We start from the raw sequence: 23,394 nt of genomic DNA on the forward strand, positions 1-23,394 counted from the left end.
GCCAAATGGGCCCTAGCCCATTAGTGTCTTTCTTATTAGTTCTTTCTTGTTATGTTTTCTTATTGGGCCTGTTCTTTATGGGCCTTTATCTCTTGTGTTCTAAGTATAGGGTTGATGTGGACGCCTACCTAAGGGCAATCTTGTAAATTATGTAACTTAAGTAAGTTTGTTAAAAGATTAGTGGGGGAAAGAGGAGATTATCGAACTCCTCCTTTCTTCTCCAATCTTTCTTCTTCTTGTTGTCTTCTTCTTCTTCCTTACTTTCTTTTGCTTTAATCTAAAATATTCTGCTAATTTTATTGGTTTGAATCACATCTTGGTATCAGAGAAGGTCTCCCTTCTGCTTTTCCCTTTTTTTTTCTTTTTTTTCTAATTTTATTGGTTTTTTTGCTGATTATTTAGAGATCTTGTTTGCTTAGTTGGTAGAGGGTTTGGACAGTCAGAATCTGGCCGAAAATTACCAAGAAAGTAAGACTGCAGATTTTTTTCCCAAAACCCTAGCTGACTAGAGAATTTCCAGTTACGGGTTGAAGAGGCTGTTTGGGTGTGGCGCTCAAGGCTTGGAGGGTTCCTTTTTATCTCCAAAAATGGGTGGCTGCAATTGGAAGTGGTTTGGATAGCTCTGGTTTGAGCGGCTACCTCTTTTCTCTTTCTCCCCGAAGGCCAGGTACAGTGAAACCCTAGTTTTGGGACTTTTGAGTGCTTGACTGACCTTAGTTAGGTTTATAAAGGTTGAAAACATTGCTTTTTGATTTTCGTTTGATTGATGGAGCAATCTGGAAGTGAGGTGAAGCAGATCCCGATGTTGGGGGTTGGTCCCGTAGATTCCATTCTGGCAGGAGTGACTATAATTAAACTTGACTGAACAAATTACCTTACTTGGGCACAGTCTATTAAGATCCATGTCTGTAGTAGAGGTAAACTAGGGTTTCTAACGGGTAGTAAGGTGATGCCAGATGAGACTGATCCTACATATGAGAAATGGATGTAGGATAACTACACAGTTAGTGGGTGGTTGGTAAATTCTATGCAGCCCCACATACGTCAACACTATCTGTGGATGACTTCACCCAAGGAGATTTGGGATAGTGAGATAGAGACATACTCTCAGAAATTAAATGTTGCAAGGGCCTACAAACTGAAGAATGATGTGAAAAATTTAAAACAGGGGGAGAAGAGTGTGGTTGTCTACTATTCAATGTTGAAGTCACAATGGAAGGAGATAGATGTTATGGAAGCTTTTGTATGGGAAAGCACCAAAGATGTAGAAACTTTCAGGAAATTTGTGGGAAGAAACAGGGTGTTTGAGTTCCTTATGGGACTCAATCCTAAATTTGATATTACAAGGCAGAATATCCTGGCGAAGGATGAAGTGTCACTTGCTCAGGCATACTCTATGGTGAGTAGTGAAGAGAGCAGGCGACGGGTACAGCTATAGACCCCACCTCCTCCAGAACATTTTGCACATGCTGGAATAAAACCAAAGGGGCTAAATGAAAAAAAGGAGGTGATATGTGAATACTGCAAGAAGCCGAAACATACTAAGGATTCTTGTTGGAAGCTTCATCCAGATCTTCTTGAGAGGTTTCGGAACAACTTTAAGAAGGATGGTCAGTCTGAAAAGCCCAAGAATGCAAATGTTGCTACAGTATCTGAATGTGAAGAAAAATCTGTTGTGGAACAACTGGCAATAGTAAAGGCAGAAATTGAGAGATATGGGAAGTTGATAAACCACTTGGAGTCTACTATTGCATCTTCCTCCTTGGGCACCCCCTCTACATCCGCTTTTTCCCATTCAGGTATTTGTGCTTCTGCAAATCATGCTACAACCTCAGGTAATCGTAGAATTCCTTGGATCATAGATTCTGGTGCATCAGACCATATGACTAGCATACCCAACCTTTTTTGTTCATACCAGTTTCTCTCGGGTAGAGAGAAGATTTCTCTTGCCGATGGGTCTCTTGCTTCCATCTCTAGCAAGGGGAATATTAAAGCCTCTGACTCACTTGTATTATCCTTTGTCCTTCATGTTCCCAAACTTAGCACTAACCTTTTATCTGTTAGTAGTTTAACAAAATCAATGAACTGTAGCATAACCTTCTTTCCTACTTATTGTGTTTTTCAGGACCTGAAGTCTCAGAGGACAATTGGGAGTGGCCATGAGGCAAATGGGATATACTTGCTAGATGTCTCTGATCAAAGTCCTGGATTACCTAGCCAAGTAGCTTTGGAGTCTGTTTTATCAGAGTCAGTTAATAGTCATGATATGTCATTTCAGATTTGGTCATTTGTCTTTTTCAGCTTTGAGTCATTTGTTTCCAGAAATGTTTAAGGGAATATCCCTATTGAGTCTTCATTGTGAGTCATGTGAACTTGCAAAACATTGTAAACAATCTTTTTCAATGAATAATAAAAGATTTGTTTCTCCTTTCAATATTGTGCACTCTGATGTGTGGGAACCATATCATTTACCTGCTATGGGGGGTTACAAAAATTTCATTCTTTTCATTGATGATTTCTCTCGTTGCACCTAGATTTATCTTATGAAATCCCAGAATAAAGTACCAAATATTGTACAAAAATTTCATGAACTTATACTTACCCAGTTTAACACTCGGATCAAAATATTCTGATCTGATAATGCAAAGGAATATTTTGAGAAGAGTCTTTCCTCCTACTTTGATACCTTTGGAGTTATTCATCAGAGTTCCTGTTCCTACACTCCTCAACAAAATGAAGTGGCGAAAAGAAAGAACAGATATGTGGTTGAGGTTGTGAGGAGCCTCCTTTTTGCTTCTCATGTTCCTATTAAGTTTTGAGGTGATGCTATCCTTACAGCTACATACTTGATCAACCGATTGCCTTCTCGGGTTCTGGGGTTTAAAACTCCCTTTAGCTTGCTTTTCCCAAATAAGGATCTCTTCTCACTTCCTCTTAGGGTGTTTGGGTGCACTTGCTATGTTCATGTTCACAGTCATCAAAGACATAAGTTTTAGCCTAAAGTACACAAGTGTCTTTTTGGGATATGCCTCCACACAGAAGGGGTACTGCTGTTTTAATCCGGTTCGTGGCACTCGCTTTGTTTCTAGAGATGTCACATTTGCAATGTTTGTTCCTTTTGTTGGTACTTCTCTTGAGGGGGAGCATTCAAAGGAGTTGTTTGCAGTGTCATCATCTGTTCCTCTTCCAATTCCCATTGAATCTTCTATAAAGTCTCCTCCAATCAAGTCATCTATCTCTACTCCCCCTCCTACTCATCCCCCTACTTTTCCTTCCCATCCTATTATCCAGAGGTGGTACCAGAGACAAAGACTCAAAGACATGCATGTTGTTTCCACGCCTTTAGAAGTGCCTTTTGCTCCTCCCATCACTACTGAGGTAACAGGTCAGCCCTCTTCTACCAATTCGGATACCTTCCCTGACCTTGATCTCCCTATTGCCCTTCACAAAGGCAAACGAAAATGTATAGCTCATTGCATTTCCAAACACCTGTCCTATAGCCTTCTTTCCCCTTCCTACTATTCTTTCCTCGTCTCTGCTTCCACACATGTGACTCTCGGATCTATCCCAGATGCCTTGTCCAAACCAGAACGGAGGGATGCTATGATGACTGAACTAGATGCTTTGCATAAGAACAATACTTGGGAAAGAAACCGGTTGGCTGTAAGCGGGTGTTCACTATTAAGTATCATTCTGATGGTACTGTTGAGAGATATAAGGCCTGTTTGGTTGCTAAAGGATATACTCAGATGTATGGTACTGACTATTTAGAAACTTTTGCCCCAATAGCCAAGATGACTTCAGTTCGAGTTTTGCTATCTTTAGCTACTGCTTTTGATTGGCCTCTTCATCAGTTTGATGTAAAGAATGCTTTTTTGAATGGGGACCTACATGAAGAAGTCTATATGTCTTTACCTCCAAGGGTGTATGGGAAGGAGATGCAAGGAAAGGTCTGTAAACTGAAGAAGTCTCTTTATGGCTTTAAGCAATCTCCTAGAGCCTGGTTTGACAGATTTTGGGCTGCTCTTGTTGCTTTTGGGTACACACAGACTCAGTTGGATCATACTTTGTTTGTTAAGAGGAGAGATTCCTTAGTGACCCTTCTGATTGTTTATGTTGATGATATTGTGGTTACTAGTAATGATACTCAGGAAGTTGTTCATCTCAAAAGCTTTCTTAACACTGAGTTTGAAATTAAAGACTTGGGAGAACTTAGATATTTCTTGGGAATTGAAGTTATCAGATCTAAGGATGGTATCTTCATTTCTCAGCGGAAGTATGTGTTGATCTCCTTGTAGAGACAAGCAAACTGGGGGCTCAACCTGCTTCTGCTCCTATAGACTTAAATCATAAGTCGTTAGCTACTGAAAGTGAACCATTGCCTGATAAGGGAGTGTTCCAGAGACTGGTTGGGAAGTTATTATACCTTTGCATAACTCAGCCAGATATTTCCTATGCGGTTAGTGTAATCAGCTAGTTTATGCATTCTCCCAGAGATACACATTTAGCAACTGCTGAGAGAGTTTTGTGCTATCTAAAAGAGACTCTAGGGAAAAGGTATCTTGTTTGCTAAGCATGGACATATGAAGCTGGAAGCATACACTGATGTTGACTGGGCCGGATGTATTGATGATAGGAGGTCCACTTCAGGTTACTGTGCTATGGTAGCAAGGAACATTGTATCATGGAGGAGTAAGAAGTAGTCTGTAGTGGCAAGATCCTCAGCTGAAGCGGAGTACAGGGCAATGGCACATGGAGTTTCTGAACTTTTGTGGTTGAGATCACTTTTAGATGAATTGGGTATAGATGGTGAGAAGCCAATGATGTTATACTGTGACAACCAGGCTGCTATCAACATTGCACATAGTCCTGTTCAACATGATAGAACTAAGCACATTGAAGTTGATAGGCATTTTATATGAGAGAGTTGCCTCAGGAGAAGTTTGTCTACTATTTGTTGCTTCTGAAGAACAGTTGGCTGATGTTTTGACAAAAGGTGTTCCTAAAGGAAAGTTGGTTCACTATATAAGCAAGTTGGGAATGATGGATATCTATGCTCAGCTTGAGGGGGAGTGTAGAGAGATTGGGCTGAATGGGCCCTAGCCCATTAGTGTCTTTCTTATTAGTTCTTTCTTGTTATGTTTTCTTATTGTGCCTATTCTTTATGGGCCTTTAGCTCTTGTTTATGTTTTCTAAGTATAGTGCTGATGTGGATGCCTACTTAAGGGCAATCTTGTAAATTACGTAACTTAAGTAAGTTTATAAAAATGATTAGTGGGGGAAAGAGGAGATTATCAAACTCCTTTCTTTCTCCTTTCTTCTCCAATCTTCCTTCTTCTTCTTGCTGTCTTCTTCTTCCTTACTTTCTTTTGCTTTAATCTAAAATATTCTGCTAATTTTATTGGTTTGAATCACATCTTAGTCCAAGGATCCATTTGCAAATAGCTAGAGTGACTGAACTGAATGACTTATTGCTTTTTCTTGATGGATAAAATACTCATAACAAAAGTTCAAGGCATAGTTTTCAAGGCACCAAGGCGAGGCTAGACGATAGGGGGGCACCTTGTCGCCTAGTTATCAAGGCGGGCACCTAGGTGTTGCCTAGGTGATGGATTTTTTTTAAGTAAAAAGCATATATCCGAGGGTAGTTCCCTAGGTCCCATAACCATATTTCCTTAATAACTATCCATAATTTTCATAACAAAAGTATAAACCTCATGTTAAAGTATAGAAAATCAACATATTCATGACAAGAAAAAGAAAGAAGAGAATTCAAAAATTATAGGGGCTGAACCCCTATTTTTATTAGATAAAATTTTAAGTGCTTCCCTTCTTTCACAACAGCAGCTAATAGTAACTTCAGCCTCAACCAACCTATACAATCTTGGGAATAACTCATTCAGCTTGCCTATCCCGCACCAATCATCCTCCCAACACCTAATTCTTGAGCCACCTACTGAAAAAACTTGTTAGACTTCTAAACTCCCTATTAAATCTCATAATCCCTTTCTACACACTCACCCCATATAAAGACCTCACCTCTCTAGGTTCCCAACCAAACCTTACCATCCCATACTTCCCCACCACCACCCTCCACAATGATTCTTCATCTCTCCGTAACCACTTTCCCATCGATGCCCTGTTAAAAACTCTCACTTTTCTAAACCTCAATCCTCCCTTCTTGGGTTTACAGACCTTGTCCCATTTCACAAAATGAAATTTATTTCCCCACACCCTCCCATAAGCAATCCCTCTGTACCTTCTCAATTCTTTCAGCTATTTGAGTTGGGATCTTCAACAAAGACATATAATAGGTTGGTAAACTTGAAAAGACTTCTAATTAAAGTTATTCTCCCTCCCCCTCCCAAACAAGAGATATTTTGTTTTCCATTCATCCAGCCTTCTTTCGACCCTCTCCAAAATTGGTCTCCACAATGCACCTGAATTTGGTACCCCCCCCCCCTCTATTGGCATTCCCAAGTAAGTGAAAGGGAGTTCACCAATTCAGAATTCGAAAGCATTGGCACAAGCCAACGGAACTTCCCTTTCAATATCTCCAACTCCATTCAACACACTCCTTGAGAGTTTAACCTTCAAACCTTTTAACAGTTAAAATTTTGCCAAGACTGCCCTCAAATTTACCATTTCATCCTTGGTGAGTTGATATTTAAAACTAATAGGTGATTTTTGTGGAATACATCCAGGGGGTGGAAAAGGCTACCAACTCCCATAAGATCTTTTTGTGGGCAGAAATTTCATAGATGGGCATAAAGTAGCCTCCATTCCACAGGTGGTTGGGATCTGGAATAATGGAAGCAAGTTTACGGTTTGGTATTGTCTTAATGTTTGTGGGGAATTGACAAGCAAGGTGAAGCAACGGTTAAAGTAGATGAACCTTATAATAAGGTTGTTGTCACATGTGTGAGTTTTGGAAGAGAGGCATCAGATACAAGTCGCTCAGATGGAGTTCAGGGTTTTCTGATGTGATTGATTAGTTTCCCAACTTAATGCAATTTAAACAACATCGTTGTGGAAGGGGGCTGTCAAGTTGTTATCTCTTGGCTTTTTTCAGGCACTGTGTTAGAGAATGCTTTCTCTTGGAAATCAAATTAACTGCTCATTCAGAAGGATTCTTAGAAGTTCTAATGAGATGGCTGATCAGCTTGCCAAGGATGTGGCTTTAAAAGAAAGCTTAGAGTTGGATCCTTTTTACTTTGGTAATAAAAGAACAAAATAATTATTAAAATGAAAAAAGAAAATATAAAGGAAGGTGACCAGCAGTTACCTGAGAGAAGAGTTACCTACAACTCCAACAAACAAGACACAAACTCAAAAAAAAAAGCCATAAACAACTACGAAAACACAAGAAAAAACCACTGAAGATACAACCACCCCCATTACACACACAAACAACAACCTTCAACTACAAAACAAAAAGACTCAATTCTATATGAACTTAAATAGGAAACTCTTTGCTTCTTCTACTAATTTTCTTTGACTTCTTCACCTTCTTAATAGGTCCAATTCCAAACAAACCCCCTTTCAATCTTGTAAACAACTTTGATACTTCGATTGTTTTTAGGAATTTTTTGAATATTGAATCTTCTAACCGCATTAGGCTGCTTCTTCAAAACCCTCGAAGATTTTTGACCATAAATTCTTTCCAACTCCAACACCACATTTCTATCCAAAAAACATGCCCACCACTGAATTGTCCTTTCCTCTGCAATTCATCCCATCTCCTTAAGGCTGACTTAACTTTTCTTGTTCAATCTCTGAACTTTTTTTTTTTATAATTGAAAGAAACTTATTAATCAGCAATGGAAAATAGTACAATGTCCCCAAAGAGAGGTCAAGGCGCAAGGTGCAAAAAAGGCGCAGGGGTCAATGTGCGCCTGCAGTCGGCATATTCCCCAATAAACACTACCAGCACTATGTGGAGTACAAGAGATAGTTTCCACGACATACATATCCCCTAGTGAACACTACCAACATTATGTGGAGTACAAGAGATAGTTTCCATGACATACATATTCCCCAGTGAACACTACCAGCAGGTCCAGTACTATATGGAGTACAAGAGAGAGTATTATAACATAAATTGGTGATACTATTGTAGATATGTGAAGTACCAATATCCTCTAAACCTCATAAAAGAATTTGGATATTGACTCCGATTGGCTCCTTCTCTTGTGCCTCTTTCTTCAAGTCCCTTTGTTCCACACCTTCCTACCAGGTTTTCCCTCTTAAACAAATCTGGTCAAGGCCTATCCCTCCTAAAGTAGTTGTTTTCTGTTGGGAAGCTTATTATGGCAAGATCAATACTTTGGATGACATGCAAATGAAGAAACCTTGTGTCTGTCCCCAAACTGGTATATTTTGTATTAAGTGAAGTGTGAGGACTGTCACCACTTGCTAATTTTTTGTTCTTTTGCTGCTATTATTTGGAATTGAGTCTTTATGTTGTTTGGGTGCAAATGGAACTTTCCCTCTGAAGTAAACCTGCTTTTTGATCCGTCTACCTTTGGGCGACTGACAAAGAGAGGGAAACTAATGTGGAGGTGCATCAGAGCAATTTTTTTGTGAACCATTTGGGAGGAGAGGAATGTCAGAATATTTCAAGAAAAGGAAAGAAGCCTTGCTAAAGTAAAGGAGTGCATATTGACAAGGACAATTTTCTAGCTGAAAACTTCAGACCTTTTTTGTGAATTATTCTTTTGTTGATCTTCGGAGAAGTTGGGCAGAAGTGGCGTCTACAACTTGCAAAAAGAAGAGATTACAAGCAGATTGGAGACCCCCCCCCCTTGGAGGGAGTGATAAAGATCAACTTTGATGGGAGCAGTCAAGGCAATCTAGGGCCCTTCGGTATAGGAGGGATTTTGAGAGATGAGGATAGCAACATCCTATCTTATTTTCCGGACCAATGGAAGTTGGTGACTCTACAAGGACTGAGATACTAGCAGTGGTACAAGGAATACAGGTTGCTAACCATCTTGGAGTGGAGAACTTGATAGTTGAAGGGGAATCTAAGGTGGTAGTGGGTTGGATGTCGGATCTAGAAACAGTCTTTTTGGGCTATAGGGATCTTCTCAAGAAAGTTAATTGGCTTACAAGGAACATGTCAGTTAGATTTCACTGGGTTAGCAGATTGGCAAATGCTATGGCTGATTCTTTGGCTAAACAAGGGGTATCAAGGGGTGAATTGTCTTGGGCTACCTTATAATTATAATTCTGTTTAGAGTGTGATCATATTCTCATTTCTAAGGGGAGGTATTGTGCCTTCTCTTAGGGTGATTGTAGAATATTACAATTCTAAATAAAACTGCCACGCGTTTATCAAAAAAACAAAAAAAAAACAACAATATTATTGCCTGCCTAACTAATATGGTTACCACTTTGAGCTAGCTCAATGTTCATTTCAAGCATGAAGTTAAATATTAGTTTTCCTTTGTGTAATAGATTATTTGGTTGATCTATTACAACCACTTACATTTTCTATGAGTTTAAATTTTTCCTTAACTCATTTTATCATGAAACCTTGAATCATAAGGTTTACAAGGCAACTTCTGAATGCATTCTTTTGTCTATAACCTTAGTTTCTTAGCTTTGTTTAGTGATTAGGAACAAGATAATAATTTAAAAGGGTGTGCCTATGCTTCCTCTATCATTTCATAAAATATCAATCTATATTTTCTTATGATGTTTCCACCATGTCTATAATTTTTACATTCTATATGATATTTTCGATATTTCTGACATTTCCGACATGTTTCTTATATTTGGATGACCGACATTTCCACTAACACCAACATTTTAAACCTTGGGTTCACTACTGTACATGCATTGAATATGCTAGCTGTTCTCAACAAAGTCTTTAAGCTTTTTTATATTTAATAAAATTTTCTGATCAGTTAACCATCTAAAAATACAAATTGTTTAATTTGTTATGTGCAAACATTTCAAGTTCCAAGGAAATATCTGGAAGGTTTCATCATTTTTCTAATCAATTGCCAACAATCACAAGGCAAAGAAAATGCTCAAAGCACATTTTTACATGAAATTAAGAAAAATATGATTGGATTGGTTCATCTTTAAACCTTTGAATCAAAACTCTAACTGGGCTTTTCAGAACACACATTAATACTAAAGTAGTTCACATAGCACATTATTAATGTGCTCCAAATGTTAGGGACTTTAAAAAATCAGGACTCCTATATTCCTACAATCCCACTGCAGCACCTGTTATACTTCCCATTCAACATTCTACTTACTTGGGGTTGAACCCCATATTGCTGGGCTCCAAGAAGGAATGTTAGTTGAGTTCCATTATCCCAGGCTAGGCTTCTTTTCCATATTTTGTTTCCATGGGGTCTTCTGGTGACCCTTTGTTCTTTAGAGAGCTCAAAAGCTTTCTACCTTTTCCCTTTCTGTTAATGAAATATTTCCAATTATAAATAAATAAACAAATAGCCAAAGAAACTATTACCAAGATGCTTAAATTATCTATATAAAATCAAATGGATGTCATAAATTTCTTGATTAACTACTTATGGTATCAAAACCATGTCAAAACTGACAAATTTGAGTTACCTTTACGATAGCTATTGCAGCAGAAACAGGATCCCTAATTCCTAGAACAGTCCAAACAAGTGAGTTATCAGAACCTGCCGGAATAATGCCAATTGGAACTGAAATTGCCTCTTTCTGGTTTTCTCTACTAAGTAGACCATTCAGAACCTACAAAATTTAAATGAACTTTGAGAAAGTGCGACTTGAATTAGAAATTTTCAGCCAAAGGATAATCCACTGTAATTCACAATATGAATCTGAAAAAGAAAGTAGAATATATAATGAATGAGCATTTACTTTAAAGACTTAAAAGGATTAACATTGTTGTAAATTCTTTCTTTTCAAGGGAAATTTTTAAAACTAGTAGTGCTCAATTCTTATACCACAAGCTAAAGTAACTTAACATAGCTTTCATAGATTTGCTATGCCATAAATTACAAGGAAACAAATGGTTAATAATGCATAATAAACCCCCTAGTGCCATAACAGGGGAAGAGTATTTAGCCCATGCATGTCAGCCACCACCTAGTGCCATAACATGTCCTAATCCAAAGAGAACCTCCAAAACCATTTACCTAACAAAGCAGCATTGCTGAGTTTGATGTTGTGCAATCCCAACCCCCCTTAGCTTTTGCTCTTGCATACGATCTCCCTTTTTTTGATAAATAACAATCAATTATATTAATTATAAACAGCAATAATATATAAAGTTTACATAGACCTTTTAGAGATGATTAACCATCACCACCTCCTCCCCTTACATTATCTTACAATCTCCCATCTCACTAAATGATCCTTCTTTGACTCATCTAGCTCCCAAAGAAAGTCCCTCATAAGTTTTTTTTGTCTTTATGCAACTGCTACCAGGATTTTAAAAGCCAAGACGAAATAGATGGGCAGGCTAGATAGAGTGGAATTGATTAGAGTAATTCCACTCCCCATACATACATAATTCCTCTTCTAACATGCCAATTTCTTAGAAAATCTTTCTGCTACCAAATTTCAGAAGTGAATTGATCTATGGTTGCCACCTACAGGGAGACCAAAGTACTTCAAATGCCATTGACCAACCGCATGCCCCAAAATGGAGGCATATAGATCTATCTGCCCCTCATCCAAATTAACACCTACAAAGCAGCTCTTTGATAGATTTTCTCTGTTCTGTTTTTTCCTCCTCTAACATCCTCTTTTCTCATTCCTCCAGCATCTCAAACACTTTTACGGCTGAGACATCTCCTCCTATATAAAACACCCCAATGGCCTTTCCAATCTCCATCATTTTATTAATCAACTTGTTCATGTCCAGTTTTTTTCCAATCTCCTAACCTCATTTAATCTCACTACTCCATCCACCACCACCACCCTTCACCTCTTCCTCCACATCCCTACCTCTATCGGAAACCTCTTTGAGGCTATTTAATGAATCAATCCTACTATCAACTTTAGGCTGATTGCAGAACATCAAACCCTGAGACACTTTCCAAAATCCATTCTTGACAGCCCTCTAACACTTGTCCAAATTACCATAATTTTTTGAACAACACATGTTATCCCTTAAAATCCTCCTCTTATACATCCTTATGAAAGTTCTTACAAGGGCCAGCACCATATAAACCACCTTTCTGGAGAGAGAAAATTTTAATAATATGCACTAAGCTCTGATTCTTCTGACCCTTAAAACATTGTAGACTAGTGTTATAATCCTTCATAACAGAAGCTTCAGACAAATTCTCTAGTGGAACCCCAGGACCACCATTCCTACAACTCAAATCAACCCCCACACACCCAACCAAAATATCAAAGCCACCAATAGGTCAACTAGTCCTATCAGCTAAATTCTTTTTTCCCCCTACAAAAGCATCGAAGGGAAAGATCAGTTCTGCCTTATCTTTCTCAATATCCAAATCAAAGGTTGGCACAACCATACAACAGAAAGATCCTTCTTTTTCCATTTCCACAGTTGAACGGCTTTGATCTTCATAGCATTCCTTCTGCAAATCCACAGTATCATCTTGAACACACCCTTCTTTGCATGCACTTCATCTTCTTTTCAAACTTGATTTTGGTACAAGTCAATGACTTCCAGGAATTCAGATTGAGCTAGTATGTCGTTCTCCAAAGACAAGCACTCTGATTCACAATCCATGCCACCTGATCCCTTACTATTATTTGTTATTTGACAAATTAGGTTGACCTCTCAACACTTATTCTCCAATAAATTTCTTAGAACAGTCTTCCTACCACTACCTTTATTCAGATTTGCCTTCTCTTCCAGACAAAAGTTTTTTTATTGGTAACAATGTAATTTATTCATTAAGAATATATGTATAGAAATTACAATACATAGATGTTAGGATAGCCCTTGCTATCTAACTCGTCTGTTCTTACAATCAAATTACAGTTATAATGTAAACCCCCAAAACAATCTTTCCCTGTTCACCCCTTGCCTTGCAAGCGAATCAGTTATGTTATTTGCTGCTGTGTCCATATCCAAAACACTCTCATTTCTCTAGACAAAAGTTTCAACCACAAACCTCTAGCAATCCCTAGCTATTTGCACCTGTTACTCCTGTTGACCACATTGACCTGAACATCAACACTACTTTCTGAAAACCGCCTCAACTCCACAAATTCACCTCACTACCTCCAACCGTTATCTCATGTATCAATAGACAAGAATCAATGTATTACCAAATTGTGGGTATTGGGTATTATAAATAATAATTATTATCAAACACCTCTATGTCTTTTTCATGGACCATTTGTTGGTGCAATAGTAAAATCTCAAGCTAACAAGTGTGTCAAGTTTGAGACTGGCTACTTTGTGTACAAAAGCTACCAAAGGTTAGGTCCATATCTAGTCAACCCCTCTCAAGACCCTAGATAGCTAAGACCAGCATTGATAATGGCCATACCACCATTTATTTTTTCATTATCACCCATTCAGCCACACAATTAGAATCATCATCTAAGCATCCCAACTATATGAAGTCAGCTACATGCTACTTTGATCCATGTCCTCGTTAAAGTATGTGCACCACGTAATTAGAATTTTAACTAATTCTACCAATCATGCTGTACTTCCTACTCTTCTAAGTGATATGATTTCCACAAAAAGAAAAGGTGCAATAACTTGTAGTAGACTTCCTGCCCATTGAGGACCCTGCCCAATGTGCATCTAAATATCTTTCCAGTAATAAATCTCCTCCTTTCTTGTAAAATAAACCATGGCCTGGAGCAACCAATTTTCAGTACGAAAAATCATTAAAAAAATAATCAACCACTTACCTGAACCACTAGCCAATCTTATAACCATACAACTAAGTTGTCGCCACACCACATCACTCAATCACCACACACTGATAAAAGACTAAAGCAATTGATCTGAACAAGTGAACATCAAAAAAGCACCCCTCTTCAGGCTGTCGATTAGAGGGTGCTTAGAAAACCACAAACTACTGCAACCTGAGGCATGGAAGCCTCCTTTCTTCAATAACAACCAGTCCTTTTTTAGTCTTTTTTTTTCACTTCAAGTATGGAGAGAGTTCACTCTATAGAAAGAACTATATGGTATCAAAGGCTATTCAATTGATTACTGCTGCTCTGATACCATGTAATCTTCCTTAAACAGCCATTAAAACAAGAGAAAAACAGCAACAAAAGAGGAGAACAGTCAAATTGAGAGAGAAAAGAGAAAGAAAGAAGAAGAGAATAAACAGAAGGGTTTTTTCAGCAAAAGAGAGTTCAAACTCCTATCTCTAACTGCCGACCCACTTTTATTTCTTTTACTAATGATATGTAAAAAGACATTTGTGCCCTTATTTAAATACAGTACAAAAGAGAATATAAAATATCTATAAAAAAGACCAAACTGCCCTGCCACCTAATAACTTTAACAATACCTATCATCTACATGTCTTCCTGTCCATTGCAAAATTCCATCTCTACCTTCCCCAACCTACATATAATCTTCTTCAACCTCTCATCTTGACAACTCAACTTCTGCGTGCAACAATACCTCTTTTCAGCAATCCAACATCCCCAACCTTCTGATGGATTGGATAATCTCCAAATTCTCTATTTCTTGGAATAAAAATAACCAGTTTTTACTCTTCAATTATGATGCAACCTCATAAAGCTCTATTACAAATAGCAGAACCACAACTGTTAGTATTTTATCCAAGCTATCCACCTCAACTAGAACCCTAGATAATCAAACATCAGTCCAAGACAGGTCCCCCTCGTTGACAAACTTGAAACTTAATTGCATCTTGACTCAATCAAGTCTTGTGTCAACTATATGGAGTTGGCTACACGAAGCATGTTCTATCATTCCACTCTATTCAATGCCATATTAATTGTCTTGGTCTGCTCCTATCTCTTCTACACCTTTCGACTTATAACAGATTTCCCAATAACAGCTGTATCGATCCAAGGAGGTTGGAGTTCAGTTTTGCTGAAACTGTATCGTTGAATCGGCTCCACACACACTATTGCACCATCTTCAGTAGGAGGCCGATCTAGGTTTGATATAGGGCATGAACTACCACACTGGGAGCTGCTTTTGTGGACTCCATATCAATTACGATCAGCATTTAACTTGGTTTCAAATCTGGTCCAGTTTTGTGCAAGATCGATTCGGAAATTCAGATTTCAAAATTATTGGGAAATCAGTTCATAGGTTGGGTTAGAAATTTTTTATAATTTGGCCATGTTAAATTTGATTTCTAATCCAACCAACACTTAGAACTATCAATAATCCAAAACTTGAAACCAGAAAAATAGAAACTTGCAAACATGGAAACCAGAAAATAGAAAGCTAAAAAGTAAAAACTCTTCAAAATAGTAGTTGCCTAATAGTTTCCTAAATGACATAGAAAGTTGCTAAATTATGCAACTATGAACAGAAATTTTCTAGCTGGCATAAAAGGAAACAATTGTAAAGAAAACTATCAGTTTCTAAATCTTAGTACAGGCTTACAGGCTACAACTATTGACTGTTCCTCCCTTCATATGTTTAGGTAAATTAGGGATGCTCAAATCTCTTCACAAATTGTTTTCCTACATCTAGTGCTGCAGAAGGCTGCAATGCATCATTTTCCCACATTCATCACAACTTTTGCATTTTTGCTAAATTTATTTTTTGAACATGTTTCTTGAAACAACTAATGAAATCTCCTATGATATTAAAAGTCTTTAGACACTAGGCATGCTAAGGGATACTTGCAACAAGGATCCATACTAACTTAGAACAGTGATTGTTTCTTAATCCACCCACTGTTGGGGGCTAGAAGTCTAATTGTAGCTAAAGGTGCCTAATCCTTAGGGACAACCAGTCTTAACACTTCAATAATAATAAACCATCCCCCCTCATTCTAATACTCGCAGGACCAAACCTGTGCCATTCTCTATTCACCCAATCTATAATGCTCCATTTGCTTAAATTAACATAAAGAAATTGGCCCACCAAGCAATAATGTAACATTTCCAATTTAAATGACTTGCATTTCCCCCCACTACGTTAAATCTAGAAACTTGGAGGTTAAATCATACATAGTTCCTCTAAATTCATATCCAAAAAAGCATTATTAATATCCAACTGGTGGACAAGCCATAAAAAATTAACATCCAAGGATAGAACTCTTACAGATTTCATCTTTGCTATTACAGAAAATGTTATGGTCCAGTCAATATTGTATGTCTAAGGTCTAAGCATCTCAATTCAAAAAAGCATACTTAATATCCAATTGATGGGGACACCATGAAAAATTAACAGCCAAGGCCAGCAGATCTCTAATAGAATTCATCTCTGCTACAGTAGTAAACATTTTGGTGTAGTCAATATTGCAAGTCTAAATCCTTTTGCAACTAGCTGCCTTCATACCTTTCAAAATATCCATCAGCCATCTGCCCCCATAAGAAGATCAACCAACTCCTACATGTGATTCTTGTATATTTTCTCTAACTATAAATGAAGTTTATAGTTAAAACAGAAAAATCTCTAATCAACTACTACATATAATGGCATGAAATCTGCCAAGGAATTTGAATATTCAGATATGCATTTAACTTGAAATATAAAGAAAATATTCTAGTGAAAACATTTGAAGTAATAGCATGAAATATGTTTGACAATTTAAATGTTTAAAATAATAACATTAAACAGAAAAGAATGGCAAGGCAGGATTCACATAGCCAACTTTTGGAGGAACTGGTATGTAGTGGCAAGGAGCTCTTCCAAGAAAGAAAAAATAATCTCAAGAGTGGATGCCCCTTCCAGAATATTTTTTCAAATTGAACTTTGATGGAAGCAGCCAAGGTAATTCAGGCCCTACTAGAGTTGGGGGATCTTTTAGACATAAAGAAAGGCATATCATTGCCATCTTCTCAGGCCCAGTGGGAGTGAGAGACTCTACTAGAGCAGAACCTTTTGCAGTACTACAGGGAGTACAAATTGCAAATGAGATGAACTTGGAGAATGTGATAATTGAAAGTGATTCTAAAGTGGTTGGGGTGGTTAAAGGAGCCAAAGCTGTAATTTGGGGCTAAAAAAACAAGATGAAGAAATTTAAATGGCTGACAAGAAACATCACTTTGAGAATACAATGGGTGAGAACAGCCAATGCTTTAGCTGATACTCTCTCTAAGCAAGGGGTGGATAGTGAACAATTGTATTGGATGTGGTTGTAATTATAATTTTTTTCATTATGACGGGAGAGGTTGCACCTCACACCTCTCTTAGGGATGCTTATATTGATAATATCTGTACTGATAGCATTGTAATTTTTTCTCTCTGATATATAAATTCCACGTACTTATTACATATAGTTGGGATAAGGGTTAGATGATTATGATGACATGCAGTTCAATTCAACCATCACCATGAAGCTCAATAACTGCATATGTGGAGCAAAGGGAGGAAAAATCCAAATGGATACCTTAGACTAGTCGGTAATTGTTGATTACCAATTACCTAATATGGAAATAAGAAAAAGAAACCAAGCGAATAAATTTCCCATCAAAATCAACCCAAATTAAAAATGCATGCCAGAATCATTAATAAGAAACTCCAAATACTAAATCAAAACTGCTTACCATTTTTTTTCTCAAACAAAAAAGCAACGTGCTAGAGTTGACATCCCTAAAGGTAATATTTAAAATAATCATGCCTTTTGTGGTAATTTTCCATTTTTCCCATAAAATTATTATGGGGACTTACAAGGGTATCATGGAAGGATGCAATTATCTAACCAATAGCCATTGCAAATCTTCTCCAAATGGTAGAATCAGTTTGGTTCCGTAGTTATTGTATATTGGTGTAAGTTTGCTCCCTAGACAAACCTTGCAGTGTTTGGATTAGATGAAATTTGGGGGTAGAAATGGAATCAAATTCTTTACTAAAATACAGAAATAAAAGATACAATTGTCATATCACGGAATAGGGGTCTTGTTTAACAGAAATAAAAGGTGAGTCAACATGACCCTGTGGACACAAACCAGAAATAACAGACCACAAGAACAAACCTGTAATTATAGTTATCATATCACGGAATAGGGGTCTTGTTTAAATGACAAAAAAGAAAAGAAATAATGACAAAAAATAGAAAATTACTAACCTCATTAACAATTCCATCACCTCCAACACATATTATTCCTGAACGAAAATCCAGAAAAAAATGTTGCATGCATTAAGTATAACATAATAAATAATAAATTTGATGCATAAGTACAACCCAATAAATAAATATCATAACTTAGTAAGCATGGGTCAGTACTACCATCAGGGCATGTACTAAGTTCAACACTGGAAGCAAGTTTTCTAGCATGACCAGCAGATTGTGTTTTGACTACCTCCATCTTGAACCCTGCAAGCTGGCATAAGTTTGGAACTCAGCATAACTATGAATATTTATAGAAAACTATGAAACGTACCTTTTTTATCTCTCTAAGAAGAACAGAAAATTTGTGATGCTATTAACTGTATAATACCTGGGCTCCTCATCAATTTACCATATCTGTATAATGCTTCTTATATTTTTTTCTAGTTCAATCAGTAACTGTTAAATTTTATTAAATAGAAATAGGTATATACATTAAAGTTCTTCACATCCTCCTTGACAGCTAGCCTTGGCTTGGCCTTCTAGCAACCAAATTACATGAAGGACCATTCATCCTTAATCAATCAGTCCCCAGTACAATTTTCTTTGACCCCTTGTTTCAATATAATGCATGTTAATGAGTAGATAGGTTGAGTGATTTCAAAGTGGTAGTCAGGTGAACAAATTTGTAGGAACTTAGGAGTAGCCCCAATAAGTGATAAATGAGGGGAAAGTAGAGTAAGCCAGTTCAGCCACATGCAAAGAAGACCATCTATAGCATGAATGAGAAGTGATCTGTTGCCAGTTGAAGGATCTATAAGAGATAAGAGCAAGCCAAAAAAGACATGGGTTGAAGTACTGAGAAATGATTTGAGGGCCCATAATTTAACAGATACAACACTGAGCAGCATGGAATGGTGGAATATGATTCCTGTAGCCAACCCATACAGATAGGACAAGGGTTAGCCAAGTTGAGTTGAGGTTGGGTGGATGCATAACCGGATGCTGGTCCTTGTATCTATAGGCACTAGATTAAAGAAGCTTGATCTCTGGCAGCTAGCATGAATATCTCATTCAATTAGGTCCAGAGGTCAGTTAACTCCCAAGTGGACTCTCTTTCCATAACAATGGTTAAGGCAGAGTTGTACTGGTGGTCTGCCCTGCAGAGATAGACATTTTTATTTTGTCATCTTTCGTATATGGGATGAGATAGGCCCTTTGGCCTATATCTGTATTTCCATTCCTTGGGAAGTTGAACCTTTTTTCTATTTTTCAATGTATTTAATGAAAGTTTATAATCTGACATTGAACAACAAATAACAATAATGCACTGTTAATAGACTGTTCCCCGAGGAAGCCAGACAACAGGTTGCATAAGTCATAATACCAAGTCTGATAATTGTCAATCTGAATGCAAATTGATTATTTTATACTTATAAACTCTTCAAATCAACTGTCATTTTAATGGAACTCAGCATGTTAGTATTACAACATAAGCCCACTTAAGAATCTTCAACAGAATTTTGTCATGTTTTGTCCAATGCAAAACCCATTGAAATTAGTATTCAGCAAATTTTTATCTTTCCATATCCATACACTGCATAAAACTTAAATTAGAATTAGATCATGAAGATGAAATAAGGTAGATAAGAATACAAGTCCTTGGGCAGGGATTGAGGAACAGGATATGAGAAAGCATAAGCATCAGAAAGGGGGTCTGGGTTTCCTTAGTATACAGAGACAAGTAGGACAGATGTCATTGGTGGCCATGTGGACTTGAGTTTCTTGCAGGATGAGATTATGAAGAACCCAGGTTGAAAGTGGGCAGATAATACTCATGGTAAAAGTGAGAGTGGAGGAGAAATGAGGCAAAACTGTCAAGATTTGATATTCTGTGTGAAGGTTGGGGTTTAAGGAGGCTATGGTCCAGTAGTTGAGAATTGATGTTTGCTTGGGGTTGTTGATAAGGTCGTGTTGATGAATGTGCGTTGTGGGGTTTATGTTGAGAATCTCATTTTTTGGTTGGGTGCTATTAACCTGTTAGGAGGGAAGCCAGGTTTCCATTTATTTTGTGGTTATCAATGCATTAGGTATTGTGGAGGTTACTACTTCAAGTTTTTTTTTCCCTTTTTTTTTCTAATTGGCCTCCCTCTTCCATTCTCAGCTTGTATGCTCATTTCTTATCTAAATTTTCTATTACCTATGAAAAAAAATCAGGTATATGTTACATGTATTATAAAGGCAAACTTATATGATAGGTTTTCTTCATCTGATCGGAAGCAGTGGAAGTCGTATTCAAGTAGAAATACAAAAACAAAAAAAAAAACTAGTATAAAACTCCCCAAACCAAAAGAAAAATAAGTGTTCTCCAATGGCCCAAGCCCAAACAAAGAGACGAACCTACCGCCCACCCCAAAACAGAACCTGCATGGTAACCAGATGTAGAAACTAAAATACATGAACAGAAATGCAACAAACCTTAAATATTGGTTCCACTTTGCTATGGAAAACTTTACTTGAGCGACCATGACCAGAACGTGGATTTAGTATTACAAGTATTCTTGGTGGGCTTTTACATTTGATATTTGGTTCAGGCAGGAAATCATTAACAACCATGTCAGATGCCTGCTTCTTGGAAGAAACTAAGGGATGAGGTAAACAATTCACAAAACACTGTTGATCAGCAAATCCACTAATCCATTGAAGGGCTTCTTCTACATTAGAAGCAATGAAGCGAAAGTCCTTTCGACTTCTTTGAGGCTTCATGAAACAGGAAAGACCACAGGATCCCTTTCTGATTGGGTAAGAATGAACTGTAAAATGTCTAAGACCCGCATTATATGATACCTGCCAATATCATGGTTTAAACCATTATTTCCCAGGTTAGGATACTCCAAAAATCAGAAGGGAAAAGATTATTAAGGTATAAGGATCAAAAAGACTAGAAAGAACATACTGAAATCACATCATCCAGAGACAACATATGTGATCCCCAGACTAATGCTTTGCTTGTCAATTTGGCATCAACTGCATCTTGGTTCCTAGTTTCTTTTGATGTTTGTGCATCAGCATCTCCGCTGGATGTTCTCTTATCCAAAATGAGTCTCCCAGAAAATACAGTGTATCCCAGCAGATCAGAATGTTCATCTCCTATGTCAATCCTGTGGTCATGTGTCTTTAATTTTCCTGTATTGTCACTGGTATCATTGACCTCATTTTGCCTCAAAGCTTTTACTTTGCCACGTTTTTCCGGAAATACAGTAGGAGAACAATGCTGCCCTGTTGCTATTTGAGAACATCTACTGCCCAAACGGCGAAGAGACTGCTGAGTGGTCAACCTCAAAGGACTAATATGCTGAGAAAGATTTCCACTATTCTGCATCTGCTTTCCACAATAAAATCCTTAATTGAAACTGCAAACCACAAAGTGCAAATGGCAAGACGAACCTCATACAATCTGTATAGTAGAAGCCACAACAGGACCAACAAATGCCAGTATAATAGAACCTGCATAGTTACTTAAATTGAGTATCAGAAAATTCAGAAAGAATTTACATTATACTTGTTGAAGAGAAAGATGTGCATGATAGTTCCAAGTAACCCAGAATGCTAATAACCTACCAAAAAAAATAGAATGCTAAGAAGGTGAACTATAATCACCCAATCCCAACCTGAAGACTGAAGAGATTATTAAAGGATAATAGCATATATACTTTAAACTCTTCAACATGACAAAATGATGTAAGAGGGTTCACAATTCACTATTCAAGTAGGGGTGATCATGGGCTAGGGCTAGCTTAGCTTATGATAGGGCTATAGCTAGGGATGGCAATTTTCCCCGTCCCCGACGGGTACCCAGTCTCCCCGACCCGGCGGGGCCGAGTATGCTGAGTGCTTTGGTGGGGTCGGGATTGGGGATGGGGCTAACATTGAATCCCCGATTGGGGACGGGGATGGGGGTGGGGAATTCAATCCCCGCCCCGGCCCCGATTAATATAAAATGTATAATATATTATTTATATTATTATATTATTATATTATGAATTATTTGATTAACAAATAACAATTTCAACTAACAATTAATTAAACATTACACAGATTACAAAAACTCAAAAAAGAGTAAAAAAGTAAAAGACTAAAAAGACAAAAACTTAAAACTCTCGAGAGACTCTTCTACTACCACTCGACAAACGAAGAAGAAAGAACAAATGCGGCGGCTGAAAGCCTGAAACTCGAAACCCTAGTATGGTAGTGCCCTACTCTTCTTCTTCCGTTAAGACTCTTCTACTACCATTCGACAGACGAAGACGAAAGAACAGATGCGGGGGCTGAAAGCTTGAAACACAAAACCCTAGTATGGTAGTGCCCTACTCTTCTTCTTCCATTGATCTGTTCTTCCTTCTCTCTCTCTCTCTCTCTCTCTCAAGTGAGGCAATGCTGCAACTCAAAGCCCGTAATGGTCCTCTCTCTCTCAATGCTTTTGATTTCTGATTTTTGAAATCTCAAACAGATTACAGATCTGAATCTACTTCAGTACAGATCTGAATCTACTCGCAAGTCGCAAGTCTGGAGTCTCTCTCTCAAGTCGGGGATTCAGGTCTCCAACGAGTAACTCATCCCCATCGGGGTCAGGGATGGAGGGGAATTTCTTTCCCCGATGGGGATCGGGGGACGATTTGGGGGTCGGGGTCGGGGATGGGGAATGTAATCCCCGCCCCATTGCCATTCCTAGCTATAGCCAAGGCCCAGGCCCAGGCTGGCTTAGCACCTTAAATTTACCATTTTGGCTTGTCTTTTTTGTTGCTACTAGTAAGTGTTCATGTGCTTTGCACATAGCAATTCTAGATGATATAATAATGCATCCAATTTTTTTTATAAACTTTATGTATTTTTTATTTTTTATTTTTATATATTTTATTTTTGTTTTTTTATTATGAATTGGATGCAGATTGCAAAATCCAAATCTGATTACATAAACACTTCATCCAAATATGTGATAATCAGATCGAGTAGGCTAAACTCTTCTTTTTGTAATGTTTTATCTTTTTGGTGTATCTTTTTTTGTCCATTTATCAAAAAAAAATTAAGATTTAGATAGAGGGAATTGAATGAGGTGAAAAGTAGTAGTTCAATTTACAATTTAAACCTCACAATTAAATAGGGACTAAATTCAGAAATGAGTATTTTAGTCAAAAGAAAGTTCCACAATCTTATTCATATTTTTAAC

At 37.6% G+C, this 23,394-nt stretch overlaps 1 protein-coding gene across 3 annotated transcripts in view; it reads right to left on the reverse strand.

The window, feature by feature from the left end:
• The window catches only part of LCBK1 (long-chain base (LCB) kinase 1), a 49,803-nt gene that overhangs the window by 17,625 nt on the left and 8,784 nt on the right, over positions 1 to 23,394 (reverse strand). For all 3 annotated transcript variants that reach the window (XM_010252599.3, XM_088902167.1, XM_010252607.2), the window contains exons 3-7: positions 21,124 to 21,674; positions 20,646 to 21,014; positions 18,348 to 18,441; positions 18,186 to 18,223; positions 10,591 to 10,737 (exon numbers count right to left, since the gene is read on the reverse strand). In XM_010252599.3, coding sequence (XP_010250901.2) covers positions 10,591 to 10,737; positions 18,186 to 18,223; positions 18,348 to 18,441; positions 20,646 to 21,014; positions 21,124 to 21,549 — 1,074 coding nt within the window. In that variant the 5' untranslated portion in view covers positions 21,550 to 21,674. The remainder of the gene's footprint in view (positions 1 to 10,590; positions 10,738 to 18,185; positions 18,224 to 18,347; positions 18,442 to 20,645; positions 21,015 to 21,123; positions 21,675 to 23,394) is intronic.

This window comes from Nelumbo nucifera, chromosome 3 (genome assembly GCF_055504915.1).
Source record: "Nelumbo nucifera cultivar China Antique chromosome 3, China Antique-T2T, whole genome shotgun sequence".
NCBI lineage: Eukaryota > Viridiplantae > Streptophyta > Magnoliopsida > Proteales > Nelumbonaceae > Nelumbo > Nelumbo nucifera.